The sequence below is a fragment of the Dermochelys coriacea genome, chromosome 1 (genome assembly GCF_009764565.3).
Source record: "Dermochelys coriacea isolate rDerCor1 chromosome 1, rDerCor1.pri.v4, whole genome shotgun sequence".
NCBI lineage: Eukaryota > Metazoa > Chordata > Testudines > Dermochelyidae > Dermochelys > Dermochelys coriacea.
Genome location: NC_050068.2, coordinates 350,675,765 through 350,691,894, shown reverse-complemented (window position 1 = coordinate 350,691,894; position 16,130 = coordinate 350,675,765). Strand labels below are relative to the sequence as shown.

General features: G+C 45.4%; 1 protein-coding gene across 1 annotated transcript in view; it reads right to left on the bottom strand.

Annotated features, from left to right (window-relative positions):
- LOC122458839 (claw keratin-like) overlaps positions 1-16,130 on the bottom strand; it is a 42,808-nt gene continuing 26,678 nt past the window's right edge. Inside the window, exons 2-3 of the mRNA XM_043508507.1 lie at positions 5,370-5,592; positions 1-79 (exon numbers count right to left, since the gene is read on the bottom strand). Coding sequence (XP_043364442.1) covers positions 1-79; positions 5,370-5,592 — 302 coding nt within the window. The remainder of the gene's footprint in view (positions 80-5,369; positions 5,593-16,130) is intronic.

Below are 16,130 nucleotides of genomic sequence, written 5' to 3'. Positions count from 1 at the left end.
TCACCGGTTGTCGTGACCCTCCCGGGACCAATTCTCAGCAATTTTCCTCAGCACACTGGAGTGGGAGCCATAGGAGCACCTGTGGTCGGACCCGGTTTTGGGGGCTCATTGGGTCATGGGGGATTGTACGGCTATGGAGGCCCTTATGGAGGATTGTATGGTTTAGGGGGATACAGTGGTTACGGTGGCTGTTACGGTTACGGGGATTAGGCGGTTACCTGGGCAGTTATGGTTATGGGGGCTTATGTGGTTCCGGGGTATCTCGCCATAGATACCTCAGTGGAAGCTGTGGGCCATGCTAAAACCAGCAGCAATATTTGTGGAAGAAAGAACAACCAGGAATTGAACAGCAAAATCCAGATTCACCCCGACCTTTCTGGCATGGCTTTCAGAAGTGCTGTGTAAACATGGCTCCTATTGCACTCAGTGGGAGCTGTGTGTGCTCAGCACCTGGGTCTGATAACCATGCTGTATTTCTAATGTTACGCTTCTAATGACTCTTCTGCCAATGCTTTCCCAGCCGTGTGCCGATCCTCTTAGTCACATGTGGACTCATTCTAAATTACACGCAGGCTCTTTACACTAACTCTGCAGTTTAAAGGAAATAGGGACCTTAGACAGGCATCAGTTACATTTATTATCATTTTAAATCCCTTGAGAGTGGGAAAAATAGACCTTGCCGAGAAGGAGAATTAGACCCCGTCTATTCTATCCTTTCCATCAATACGTGTCTTTAGAGTCTCACTTTGACCTAATCTGCACAGATGTTTAATTAACAAGCTGCATAGTCATAGAATCATAGAATCATAGAATATCAGGGTTGGAAGGGACCCCAGAAGGTCATCTAGTCCAACCCCCTGCTCAAAGCAGGACCAAGTCCCAGTTAAATCATCCTAACCAGGGCTTTGTCAAGCCTGACCTTAAAAACCTCCAAGGAAGGAGATTCTATCACCTCCCTAGGCTACGCATTCCAGTGTTTCACCACCCTCTTAGTGAAAAAGTTTTTCCTAATATCCAATCTAAACCTCCCCCATTGCAACTTGAGACCATTACTCCTCGTTCTGTCATCTGCTACCATTGAGAACAGTCTAGAGCCATCCTCTTTGAAACCCCCTTTCAGGTAGTTGAAAGCAGCTATCAAATCCCCCCTCATTCTTCTCTTCTGCAGACTAAACAATCCCAGCTCCCTCAGCCTCTCCTCATAAGTCATGTGCTCTAGACCCCTAATCATTTTTGTTGCCCTTCGCTGTACTCTTTCCAATTTATCCACATCCTTCTTGTAGTGTGGGGCCCAAAACTGGACACAGTACTCCAGATGAGGCCTCACCAGTGTCGAATAGAGGGGAACGATCACGTCCCTCGATCTGCTCGCTATGCCCCTACTTATACATCCCAAAATGCCATTGGCCTTCTTGGCAACAAGGGCACACTGCTGACTCATATCCAGCTTCTCGTCCACTGTCACCCCTAGGTCCTTTTCCGCAGAACTGCTGCCGAGCCATTCGGTCCCTAGTCTGTAGCGGTGCATTGGATTCTTCCATCCTAAGTGCAGGACCCTGCACTTATCCTTATTGAACCTCATTAGATTTCTTTTGGCCCAATCCTCCAATTTGTCTAGGTCCTTCTGTATCCTATCCCTCCCCTCCAGCGTATCTACCACTCCTCCCAGTTTAGTATCATCCGCAAATTTGCTGAGAGTGCAATCCACACCATCCTCCAGATCATTTATGAAGATATTGAACAAAACGGGCCCCAGGACCGACCCCTGGGGCACTCCACTTGACACCGGCTGCCAACTAGACATGGAGCCATTGATCACTACCCGTTGAGCCCGACAATCTAGCCAGCTTTCTACCCACCCTATAGTGCATTCATCCAGCCCATACTTCCTTAACTTGCTGACAAGAATGCTGTGGGAGACCGTGTCAAAAGCTTTGCTAAAGTCAAGAAACAATACATCCACTGCTTTCCCTTCATCCACCGAACCAGTAATCTCATCATAAAAGGCGATTAGATTAGTCAGGCATGACCTTCCCTTGGTGAATCCTCTGCTTCTGTTTTGCTTTGTCTCACGTCCCACTGACTGGAGTAATAAAAGGAACTGAAAATGGTTGCAATGGGGACTTGTTCGTCAAACTCTGCAGTTGCAACAACGACAAAGCAGCTCTTGTGTGAAATACGTCCCAATGAGGTGGGTCATCGATTGAAGCCTTTCTTGAAAAACGAAAATGCATTCTTTCTGCTCTAGTATTTTTCCTGTAGCTGTGTATTGCAAATGTCACTCGCATTAAAAACTCTGATGCATTGTAATATCTGTCTTCTGATTCTCCTTGTTCCTCCCTCCTTCTTTAAACATTGCCCTGGACACAATTCATCCCTGAAGAGCCAGCAGCATCAGGCACTTCTCAAGAGGTGACCTTTTGAAGCCCTGGAATGATAGGAGAATTCAGCCTTTGAAGTAGTTTACAGCATTATGTGGGGCTTTTGTACCGGGGGGGAGCTCCAACTTCCATTACCTGTTTTAAAAAAGGAAAGTTAACTCTACCCCAAACACCTAGAATGGCAGAGCAACTTTCAGAACAGGATGCCTTTCCTTCTACAGCACTTTGAAAGTCTGGCTCTTCACTAGAAAGCTCTTCCCAATGTGCACTCCACAAATCACCCTCCCTGTTCTACGGAGCTTGCTTCCCCAGCCTTTGGGTGTTTCAGCAGGCATTATTCATACAGACAAATGCTGGGAAAACTTTACTAACCTGACCATTTGTTATGGATGCTTTATGTGGAGACCTCAGACCTAATCAAAATTCATTTCCATCACTATTTCTCCTTCAGGTGCAAAGCATGAATGTTTAAACCAATGAGTCTCTGGCATGTCATTTGAGAGCATTTTGAATAATAAACTCTCCAATAGAGACTCTGCTGAAACATCATTATGGAGTCAGCAGCCCTTTTTTAGAATAATTCTCCTTTTTCAGGACATTCTTCTCTTCTCCTCTGATGGGACCTCCAATAACATGTAGCACGTAGCATCTGTCTCAGATGACAACCTAGTGAGAGGTTCAACCAGCTCTGCTCCTTGACACCAACTTTGCACTCACTTTGGAATGCTGAGATGAGTTGACAAGATTAAGGGCAATGGGGCAAATATAGTTCAGCTTCACATTGAAGTTTTGGATTTCATTGCACAACTAAAACTTCCTCTGACTCTTTGTCCGCATGTGTTCATCTACTGGCCAACAGCAAGGTCCACTCCTTGGTGAAATGACATGACCAAAAGTTGAGTTCACAAGGATGTTGCAAACACAACTGACTGCCATAGTTCTGCCTACCTCAGTTCTGCCCTTATAGACAAACTACACTGCACCACAGTCATATGCAGGAGTCATGAAAGACAATGGAGCAAATAATTAATAAATCAATTTGCAGACACCTAGAAGATAATAAGGTCATAAGTAACAGCATGGATACCCTGCGGAGATGAGCTGACAATATTTAGGGCAATGGGGAAAAATAGTTCAGCTTCACACCGAAGTTTCGGATTTCATTGAATAACTAAAACTTCTTCTGACTCTTTGTCCGCATGTGTTCATCTACTGGCCAACAGCAAGGTCCACTTATGTTCTTAAAAAAGGTAAATTTTATTAATAAAAAAAGAAGAAAATACATCGGGGAATTTAGGCTTTTGCTAGATTAAGAAAAACAACAACTACAAGGATTAAGCATCAAGAATAACTTTCTTAAGGTCCAGCTTAAAGGTTACAAGCAAAACAAAAGCACCTGGGGTTAGCACAGAGGAGTCCAAAAGCCAAAAAGAAAGAAAAGGGATAATCTTAATCTCCTCTTCCTAGACATTTTCTTATCTAATTACATATCTGGGGTTCTAGATGAATAGTTTCTAGATAACATACTGATGAGATTTCATACCTGGCCCAAGCTTCTCACAGCATAACTGCCCCCTGTCTGCCTCTCCCTGAGAACAACAACAGATGGAGAAAAGCGGAGTCTTCTTTCAATTTTAAAAAGTTCTAGCCTTCCATTGGCTCTTTTGGCCAGGTGCCCACTCACTTCCCTTTACCTATGCAAGGCAGTGAGTCTTTTTAATCCTTTCCAGGTAGAGCCATTAGAGAACAGCTTCTAAGAGGGATGTTACACTACTGGCTGGCTAGGTGTCCATAAAAGGGAGCTACACCCACCCCCATTCATTTATCACAGCTTGGGATTTCCAGTCCATTTAAAAAAATGTCACATAGAATATGGCTGGGATAGCATTAATAGTGCTTGTTTTCTTGTTAGTTGTAACCTCTACTGGCGAACGAATTCAGTCCAGCATCACAAGGCGGGGCTTTGGTTTGGAAACCTCAGCGAGTCACCAGCACTTGCTGAGGAAATAACAAAGGTGGATTTATGGGAGTGGTGAATTCTCTCCCAAAGAAAGGGTGGGAGTTCGCTCACTTGTGATATTTACAATTTAGATGAAAACAAAGCTCCAGACAGAGCTGTCTGCTCTCTAACATCTGGGCCTATGTATACCCACCACCTCGTGAGCCAGAATAGCTCCTAGCTCCCCAGAACTCCCCAGGGTAGTTTGTGCCATACCCGTTATTTGTTCTTGAGTTTAACTTCCTACAGAAATGGGGATCTTGTTATCATAACCACATCTGGATATATATACATACTCTCTTTAATGAACTAGTTAGAGATGGAGTGTGTGTGTGTGTGGGAGATACAGACCATAGAGAGAGGACTGCCCTCTAATGGACAATGTGCTAGGGATCCTTTTAATTTAGGATTGAATCTTGCACAGACACTCTGTGATTCTTAACAGTGGGAAAGGTTTAGGGTTTTTCAATTGTTTTTCCATTATCGAGTTGCAGGCATTGGTTTCTTCATGCTTCAGAAATCAATGCTTGGATTGTCAGAGCAAGACATGCATTAGGGACAGTAGATCCTGTTGAGTTTAGTTGGAACTTGGGCCTTCAGATCCCTTAGGGAGCTCTGAAAAATCTCACCACCTATTTTTAATTCAGGATTTTGGAAGAAACTCCCTAAGTTTCCTCTATAAAGGACTAATTTATTGTTCCTCTGCTTTCTTCTGAAGGTGCTGGTGAGTGACACTCACTGAGACAGGATACTGCCTTAGATGGGCCACTCGTCTCTTCCAGCCTGGCAACTGCTACCTTCTCATACACTGGAGTAATTCTAGGGCTAGATCCTCGTCTGGCCTAATTTAGTGGAGCTCCAGCAAAGCCAGTGGAGCTGCGCAGATTTACACTGGGGGAGGAGCTGGGGGTTTTATTTTGTTTGTATCTAAAAATTCCACCTTTGTTATTTCCTCAGCAAGTGTTGGTGACTCGCTGAGGTTTCCAAACCAAAGCCCCTCCTTGTGATGCCCACAGCTTCCACTGAGGTATCTATGGAGAGATACCCCGGAACCACATAAGCCCCCATAACCATAACCGCCCAGGTAACCGCCTAATCCCCCATAACCGTAACAGCCACCATAACCACTGTATCCCCCTAAACCATACAATCCTCCATAAGGGCCTCCATAGCCGTACAATCCCCCATGACCCAATGAGCCCCCAAAACCGGGTCCGACCACAGGTGCTCCTATGGCTCCCACTCCACTGTGCTGAGGAAAATTGCTGAGAATTGGTCCTGGGAGGGTCACGACAACCGGTGAGGGTCTGATCAGCACTTCGGAGTCAGGGCACTGCCTAACGCATGGCTCGTTGCAGCTGCCAGTGACTGGACTGGGTCGGGCCACCCCACATTCTGGATAGCACAGGCTGGAGAAAGTCATCTTTCAGGGAAGGAGGTAAACCTGAAACACACAACATAGACTAGAGTAAAGAGAAGGTACGAGGGCTGGTGGAAGAAAGGCTTCAAAGCTCAGTGTGGCTCAAGAGAGAAAGAAAGAGGGGCCTTAGATCCTATGTACATGGCCATGTATTTCTTCCTATATCCTCTTTCTACACCTCTTGTCCACTCGCACTAAACTTCCCTACCAACCGACCCCCGTCAACCTCTGTCAATGGCTTTATATGAAAAACACCGACTGGAATAAGTGTCACTATTTCTATACTGGACATCTGGGATTCTGTGTCCATTTTAGACATTTCTCAAAGAGAACATGGCTGGGATCATGGTAATCACTTGCTTTCATTTCAGGATTTAACCTCTGCATGCAAACCAGTTGAGTCTGGTCTCACAGTATAGTTCTTTGAGTTTCCAAAGCTTGTGAGTCAACAATACTTGCTGATGAATGAACAGAAAACTTGACTTTTCTCCAAACAAATCACTAAGGACAAGTTCCTCAGTGGGGAAAAAGGGGTTCAGGTTCAGCGACACTAAATTGCACCGTCTCAGGAAAAGCACCGTCAATGGGTATTTCTGCTCAGGAGAACATAGGAATTGCTAGACTGTATCTCACCACTTGTCAGCTTAATCCATTCTCCAGTCTCCAATAGTGAGGAGTAACAGCTGCTTCAGGTGAAAGTAAAAGACCACTGAACTGGTCCTTTCTGAACTAACCTGGGAAAGTTTATTCCTAATATGGCTAAGTGAAAAATGGCTAAATGAGTTTCTAAAGTTACTGAAAAGTTTTCAGTGCCCTAAATCTATTTCCAGTTAATACAAAATATGTTTCCCAATTGCATATGTTGCTCCCAAAATCCGCCTATTAGCTTTAAATCATATATCCACCAGCTCCTGTAACTGAATCACTACACAAGATAATTACGGAAGAACACCCTGATCCCCAATAAATATCACAGTGAGTAAATGGAAGATTCAGCTTTACATTAAAATAGCCCCTACTATCTAAGATCTCTAGAGTTCGAAAGCGATTGAGTGGAATTGGACTTACCCAATTCACCGAGGAGATGAAGTCCGGAGAAGTGTTTAGAAGAGCCCTGAGTGGTAAGCGCTTTTATACAGTTCCTAGGACTGCCTGGAGGATCTGTGATGCTTTTTGTGGAGGCGGTCCTAATTAGTTACCAAACAAAATTTATTGCCTTGCACAATCCTCCTTTGGATGCAGCTGTTTTCCTCAGGGGTTGTGATTATTAGGTTAATCTGAGCCTCAGAGGGCCGTGACATGCACATCGCACTCTTCATCTTTCTTTCATCTTCAAATGGTATGGGCCAAGTGTGTTCCTCATGCCATTCAATCGACTTTATTGGTGCGTCAATGAGAATGAATGTCAAGGTGATTCTGAGCGGTATCAGTAGCACAAGTACGTGTCATGAAAGGAATCCAGTTCGTTCCTTTCAATTCCTGCTGGTCGTGGTTAGGGGCATGGGGCAGTTCATTCTAAACCTGCCAGGAAGGAGGGAGCCATTTTTCTACATTCTCAGCAGGCCAGATCCAATTCCCTTTTAAGTTACTGGGAATCATTCCATTGCCTCCAGCGTGTTTCTTGTCAATACCTTAAGTCTGAAATTCACGATTTGGCTGGGGGATGGTACGATGGCAATGAACAACTTTAGTCCAATTTTAAACTTTCAAACTGGTCTTAACAGGATCTTTAGTGGAGCATGGGCCTTTGTGATGGCCCTCTGTCCATGGGTGAATCTTACCCTGTGGTGAGTAATACTTGTCTTAACATTGGACCTCCACTTTGGTCACCAATGCCGTCTCAAAGGGCTGCCTAGATCTGGTTTGCTCATGGGTGAAGGTGAGGAATAGCATAGAGTAAAAGGAAGCAGGCCAAGTGTAGTGGCCTTCCTCCCGCAGGATTGGGCCAGCAGCTTCCAGACGGAGGCCAGGGGGCTCAGAGCCCCGCCTGCCCAGAAGGATCGTGGGCCCAGGGCCGCAGGCAATTGCTATCTCCCCTGAACTAGGATGCTAATGGGGCGGCCGGCAGGCTGGGTGCTGAGCGCTGCTTGGCTCCCAGTGAGCGTGCTCATTGCTCAGTAACATCTCCTGATGCTGCTGCGCTGGCTGGTGATTAAAATGGTTAACGGTGGCAAATTGGGGGGGATGGGCAGGGTCTGAGCTGGGGGTGGTAACTGACTGCATGGGGGCAGCGGGATCACACAGCTGGAGACAGGGGCAGAAGGGGGCCAAGGAGGAGGAGGGAGGAGTCAGGGCTCAGCTCAGGGCTGAGGGGCTGCTAGAGGGTGGCCGAGGGCAAAGCCCGGCACAGGGAGTGTTTTAGTCAGCACTCAGCAGGGGTAGAACACGCCCGGCTCCCTCCTTTAGCTGTGTGTCCCTGTGACTGGGACCTGCCCTTCCTTGTTGCTGCCCCAGCCTGATTCGATCCTTCTTACAGAGAACAGGATAAGGAGCCTCCCTGCGATTTACTGGGACCACGCTCCATTACCTGGCCAGCAAGGTGCACTCACACGCCAGGGAGCTGACACCTGCAGCACTGCCTGGCCCACGATGCTGGGCACACCCGGGCTTCTCTTTTAAAAGGCCTCTAATTTTGGGCTCGGGACAATTTTCACTTGTGCCAAGTCAGCTAAAAATACAGGCCATTGACTGTCCAGGTGAAGAGACCAGTGGGTGCTGAGCTGTATTGGGGCTGCTGGTGGGGTATCCACTGGCAAAGACGCATGTCCACTGTGACCTGTCCTTGTCGCATTCAGGGCTGTGACCCAGCCAGTCTGTTCCTCACACCCTTCTCTGTGTCCATCTAGCCACCATGACCAGGGCATTGGCACACACGGAAGCACAGCACAATCCCATTTCACAATCACCACAGCCAGGTACCTTCTTCTGTCTCCACACTTTGCTGGGACGGGCCTCACCTAGCCAGAAGTCAAAGGTCATTGGCCCAGGGGGTTTGAAGGCACCGCAAGGTTCACCTAGTCTAACCCCCAGCCAAGATACAGGACGCCTCTTCTCAGCTGTCACATCATATCTTCCGCCATGGTGCTGAAATCTTTCACCTTGAAAGGGGCGTAATCGCAATCCGCTTGGCAGGATTCAGCAGGGGAAATAATCAGGTAGAAGCCAACCAGAATATTGTACCAGGGAGCAAACAATAATCCATACTCTTCTTAGAAACATAAAATCACAATGCAAAAGGCAAAGCCCAGAAATCTTACAACCTACCCCCGCAAAATGCCTGTACCCCTCATATAAAGGGCAGAGAAAGTGTGTGTAGGTAATTTAATTGCTAGATAATCCACCTCCGCAGTAAATTCATTTTTTATTTACTTCTGAGTCCCTTTTGTTCTGTGTTGTGTCATTGAGAGAGGTGGCTGCTTATTCTAGCCAGAGTCTCACTGAGGGGCGATGGGAAACCAAGCACCACGAATAGTTTTTTATAATCAGAAAAGCAATTTTATGTCTTTCTGAATATGTTTCATGCCATAAAGTCATTGCAGTCCTGGTATTTCGTTTACGATTCTATTCAGTCCATGCTTTTTGTCCAGTACCTATGAATGAGTTTACTTAACGGTTATATAGGAGGACACTATAGGGATGTTAAAGGATTGTGTGAAAGATAATGTGGCACCTAACCGAATCGTACAGTAGTTTTTATTCTCTATGTACTGTACTAATACACAAAAATAAATACATTATCATTAAGGCTAAGATTGTCACAGAGACGATGGTATCCGTGACTTCTAGAAACCTCCGTGACACTTTCCGTTTCAGCCCAAGGGTGCAGGGGCAGGAGCTCTCAGGTGACGTGGGTAGCAAGGGGACCTCCCAGCTCCCAGCTGTGGGACCCGGAGCTCCTACTGAGGGCAGGAGGGGCCCTCCACCACTCTAAGCTGCCACGGGTGGCAGGAGGGGGGTGGGACCCTGGTACTCTTAGCCCCTGCAGGTGTCAGGAGTACCCCGGATCTCCCAGCCACAGTGGGCACCTAGAGGACCCCTGAGACACAGCAGCAGTGGCTGCTGTAACACCCCAAACCCCTTCCTCATTTTTTCACGGGTTTCTGTGAGTCTTTGTTCATTGCCCGTGACCTATACCGGACTTTTCCTAAAATTAATCATGACCAAAGCTTAACCTTAATTCCCATCAGTCTACAATATCCTAACTCAAATCACCTGAAAAAAACAGGTAAGGGGCACAGATATGCTTGCTCAGCCAGAGTCCTAAAATGCCCACTTCTAGCTCTGGCCACAGGCTGACTTGTAAAGTTCCCTGTTACAATGTGCTACCAGACAAGGCTAGGAACATGTCCAGTTACAAAATGTTTGCATCCTTGGATCTAAGCATCAAGAATAAAGAGCTGGCTAATGTTGTGATTGAAGACAATGTAAGTCTGCTGAAGTGTAAAAACCCACCACTGAGGCTAAACCTTCAGATACAGGGAGTTAATGTGCATGGCAAGACTCTCGATGGTTGATTATTGTTCACACTTAGATCAGAAGATGTTTCATCCAAAAGTTCCCCCCAAAAACCATCAAAACAAAAGAAAACAAAAATCCAGTATTAGGTTCTCTAAAAGTTACTCTCAGGTTAGTGATTTATTTGGACGCCATGAATGGTAAGTATCCAGTGGGGTTCAGGAGATACAGGTTAGTGTTTGGCATGAGCAGTTCCAAATATTGAGGTTAGTTTCTGACTCTGCTAATCACTCCGTGTCTCACCTTCATCTGAATGTGCCTCCGTTTCCCCCCATGGCAAACAGGTATAATTGTAACACGAAGGGTGGATTGTCTGAAGCTTCCTCTGATCTAAAGATTTCAAAGCACTTCACAAACACTTACCAAGTCTAATACAGCCAAAGAGGTGTATTATTATAATAGTAGTAACTTTTTACTGGGATTAGATGTTTCAATATTGAAGATTAGATGCTGCTCAGAATCACCTTGACATTCATTCTCATTGAAACACCAATAAAGTTGACAGAATGGCACGAGGAATGCATTTGGCCCATACCATTTGAAGATGAAAGAAAGATGAAGAGTGCAACGTGCATGTCACGCCCTATGAGGCTCAGATTAACCTAATAATCACAATCACTGAGGAAAACAGCTTCATCCAAAGGAGGATTTTGCAAGGCAATCAAGTTAGTTTGGTAACTAATTAGGACCGCCTCCAGAAACGGCATCGCAGATCCTTCAGGCAGTCCTAGGAACTGTATAAAAGTGCTCACTCAGGGCTCTTCTAAACACTTCTCCGGACTTCATCTCCTCTGTGAACTGGGTAAGTCCAACTCCACTCAATCGCTTTCGAACTCTAGAGATGTTATAGTAGGGGCTATTTTAATGTAAGATTTATTCTTGCATTGACTCACTGTGATATTTATTAGGGATCAGGGTTTTCTTTCATAATTATCTTGTGTAGTGATTCAGTTACATGAGCTGGTGGATTCATGATTTGAGGGATTTTGGGAGCAACATAATTCTGAGAGGGGCTCTAGGGGGTCGGTTGGGAGGAAAGTTTAGTGCGAGTGGACAGGAGGTGTAGAAAGAGGATACAGGAAGAAATACATGGCCATAAGCATAGGGACTAAGGCCCCTCTTTCTTTCTCTCTTGGGCCGCACTGAGCTTTGAAGCCTTTCTTCCACCAGCCCTTGAACCTTCTCTTTACACTAACCCCGGTTGTGTGTTTCAGCTTTACCTCCATTCCTGAAAGATGACTTTTTCCAGCCTGTGCTATCCAGACTGTGGGGTGGCCCGACCCAGTCCAATCACTGGCAGCTGCAATGAGCTGTGCCTTAGGCAGTGCCCTGACTCCGAAGTGCTAATCAGACCCTCACCGGTTGTCGTGACCCTCCCAGGACCAATTCTCAGCAATTTCCCTCAGCACAGTGGAGTGGGAGCCATAGGAGCACCTGTTGTCGGACCCGGTTTTGGGGGCTCATTGGGTCATGGGGGATTGTACGGCTATGGAGGCCCTTATGGAGGATTGTATGGTTTAGGGGGATACGGTGGTTATGGTGGCCGTTACGGTTATGGGGGATTAGGCGGTTACCTGGGCGGTTATGGTCATGGGGGATTATGTGGTTCTGGGGTATCTCACCATAGATACCTCAGTGGAAGCTGTGGGCCATGATAAACCAGCAGCAATATTTGTGGAAGAAGGAAGAACAAGGAACTCAACAGCAAGATCCAGATTCACCCCTGACGTTTTGAACATGGCTTTCAGAAGTTCTGTGTAAACATGGCTCCTATTGCGCTCAGTGGGAGCTGTGTGTGCTCAGCACCTGGGTCTGATAACCATGCTGCATTTCTAATGTTACGCCTTATGACTCTTTCTGCCAAAGCTTTCCCAGCCATGTGCTGATTCTTTTATTCACAAGTGGACTCATTCTGAATTACACGCAGGCTGCTTATACTAACTTCGCAGTTTAAAGGAAATAGGGGCCTTAAGACAGGCATCAGTTACATTTATTATCATTTTAAGTCCCTTGAGAGTGGGAAAAATAGACCTTGCTATGAAGGAGAATTAGACCCCGTCTGTTCTATCCTTCCCATCAATATGTATCTTTAGCATCTCGCTTTGACCTTCTCTGCACATATGTTTAATTAACAAGCTGCATAGTCCTCTGCTTCTGTTTTGCTTTGTCTCACGTCCCACCGACTGGGGTAATAAAAGGAACTAATAATGGTTGCAATGGGGACTTGTTTGTCCACCTCTGCAGCTGCAACAACGACAAAGCAGCTCTTGTGTGAAATACATCCCATTGAGGTCGGTCGAAGCCTTTCTTGAAAAACTGGAAAGACGTTCTTTCTGCTCTACAATTTTTCCTGTAGCTGTGTATTGCAAAGGTCACTCGCATTAAAAACTCTGATGCATCATAATATCCGTCTTCTGGTTTTCCATGTTCCTCCCTCCTTCTTTAAACATTGCCCTGGACACAATTCGTCCCTGAAGAGCCAGCAGCATCAGGCACTTCTCAAGAGGTGACTTTTTGAAGCCCTGGAGTGATAGGAGAATTCAGCCCTTGAAGCAGTTTACAGCATTATGTGAGGCTTCTGTACCGGGTGGAGCTCCAACTTCCATTACCTGTTTTAACAAAGGAAAGTTAACTCTACACCAAACCCCTAGAATGGCAGAGCAAATTTCAGGACGGGATGCCTTTCCTTGTACAGCACTTTGAAAGTCTGGCTCTTCACTAGAAAGCTCTTCCCAATGGGCACTCCACAAATCACCCTCCCTGTTCTACAGAGCTTGCTTCCCCAGCCTTTGGGTGTTTCAGCAGGCATTATTCATACTGACGAATGCTGGGAAAACTTTACAAACCTCACTATTTGTTATGGATGCTTTATCTGGAGTCCTCAGACCTAATCAAAATTCATTTACATCACTATTGCTCCTTCAGGTGCTAAGGATGCATGTTTAAACCAATGAATCTCTGGCATGTCATTTGAGAGCATTTTAAATAATAAACTCTACAACAGAGACTCTGCTGAAATATCATTATCGAGTCATTATTTTAGAATAATTCTTCTTTTCCAGGACGTTCTTCTCTTTTCCTCTAATTGGACCTCTAGTGACATGTAGTACGTAGCATGCATCTCGGAAGCAGTCTTTTATGACAACCTAGTGAGAGGGGTACATTCAACCAGCTCTGCTCCTTGACACCAACTTTGCATTCACTTTGCAATGCTGGAGATGAGCTGACAATATTTAGGGCAATGGGGAAAAATAGTTCAGCTTGACATTGAAGTTTTGGATTTCATTGCACAACTAAAACTTCTTCTGACTCTTTGTCCGCATGTGTTAATCTACTGGCCAACAGCAAGGTCCACTTATGTTCTTAAAAAAGGTAAATTTTATTAATAAAAAAAGAAGAAAATAAATGATCTGGAGGATGGTGTGGATTGCACTCTCAGCAAATTTGCGGATGATACTAAACTGGGAGGAGTGGTAGATACGCTGGAGGGGAGGGATAGGATACAGAAGGACCTAGACAAATTGGAGGATTGGGCCAAAAGAAATCTAATGAGGTTCAATAAGGATAAATGCAGGGTCCTGCACTTAGGATGGAAGAATCCAATGCACCGCTACAGACTAGGGACCGAATGGCTCGGCAGCAGTTCTGCGGAAAAGGACCTAGGGGTGACAGTGGACGAGAAGCTGGATATGAGTCAGCAGTGTGCCCTTGTTGCCAAGAAGGCCAATGGCATTTTGGGTTGTATAAGTAGGGGCATAGCGAGCAGATCGAGGGACGTGATCGTTCCCCTCTATTCGACACTGGTGAGGCCTCATCTGGAGTACTGTGTCCAGTTTTGGGCCCCACACTACAGGAAGGATGTGGATAAATTGGAAAGAGTACAACGAAGGGCAACGAAAATGATTAGGGGTCTAGAGCACATGACTTATGAGGAGAGGCTGAGGGAGCTGGGATTGTTTAGTCTGCAGAAGAGAAGAATGAGGGGGGATTTGATAGCTGCTTTCAACTACCTGAAAGGGGGTTTCAAAGAGGATGGCTCTAGACTGTTCTCAATGGTAGCAGATGACAGAACGAGGAGTAATGGTCTCAAGTTGCAATGGGGGAGGTTTAGATTGGATATTAGGAAAAACTTTTTCACTAAGAGGGTGGTGAAACACTGGAATGCGTTACCTAGGGAGGTGGTAGAATCTCCTTCCTTAGAGGTTTTTAAGGTCAGGCTTGACAAAGCCCTAGCTGGGATGATTTAACTGGGACTTGGTCCTGCTTTGAGCAGGGGGTTGGACTAGATGACCTTCTGGGGTCCCTTCCAACCCTGATATTCTATGATTCTATGATTCTATGATTCTATGAAAATACATCGGGGAATTTAGGGTTTTGCTAGATTAAAAAAAAAACTACAAGGATTAAGCATCAAGAATAACTTTCTTAAGGTCCATCTTAAAGGTTACAAGCAAAACCAAAGCACCTGGGGTTAGCACAGAGGAGTCCAAAAGCCAAAAAGAAAGAAAAGGGATAAACCTAATCTCCTCTTCCTAGACATTTCCTGATCTAATTACATATCTGGGGTTCTAGATTAATAGTTTCTAGGTAAGATACTGATGATTTTTCATACCTGGCCCAAGCTTCTCACAGCATAACTGCCCCCTGTCTGCCTCTCCCCAAGAACAACAACAGATGGAGAAAAGGGGAGTCTTGTTTCAATTTTAAAAAGTTCTAGCCTTCCCATTGGCTCTTTTGGCCAGGTGCCCACTCACTTCCCTTTACCTATGCAAGGCAGTGAGTCTTTTTAATCCTTTCCAGGTAGAGCCATTAGATAAGAGCTGCTAAGAGGGATTTTATAGCTACTGGCTGGCTGGTTGTCCATAAAAGGGAGCTATCCCCCACCCCCTTCATTTATCACAGCTTGGGATTTCCAGTCCATTTAAAAAAATTTCACATAGAATATGGCTGGGATAGCATTACCAGTGCTAGTTTCCTTGTTAGGCTCTAACCTCTACCAACAAACATGTTCAGTCCAGCATCACAAAGCGGGGTTTTGGTTTGGAAACCTCAGTGAGTCACCAATGCTTGCTGAGGAAATAACAAAGGTGGATTTATTTACTTCAAACAAAACACAACCCCACCACCTCCTAAATTTGCGCTGCTCCACTGGCTCTGCTGGAGCTACACTGAGACCAGACGAGGATCTGCCCATAGAATTACTCCTGCACATGAGAGGGTAGCAGTTGCCAGGCTGGAAGAGATGAGTGGCCTGTCTAATGACATATCCTGTCTCAATGAGTGTTACTCACCAGCTGCTTCAGAAGAAAGCAGAGGAACGATGAATTAGTCCTTTATAGAGGAAACTTAGGAAGTTTCTTCCTAAATCCTGAATTAAAAATTGGGGTGAGATTTTTCAGAGCTCCCTAAGGGATCTGAATGCCCAAGTTCCAACTAAAATCAACAGGATCTACTGTCCCTAATGCATGTCTTGCTCTGAAAATCCAAGCACTCATTTCTAAAGCATAAAGAAACCAACGCCTGCAAGTTGATAATGGAAAAACAGTTGAAAAACCCTAAACCCTTCCAATTGTTACGAATCACAGACTGTCTGTGCAAGATTCAATCCTAAATTAAAAGGATCCCTAGCACATCCTCTGAATGGCTAGGGAGAGAGTGAGTCAAATAGGACTTTTTTAGTTCACACAGGAGAAAAAATGAAAGTGGTTAAACATCTCCTGAGCCATGAGCATTTTCAGACAGTTTTTTAGACTGCCTGGAGGACTCGAGAGGCCCTTTGTTCCTGAAGGTCTAATTCGATCCTGACCAAATTTAG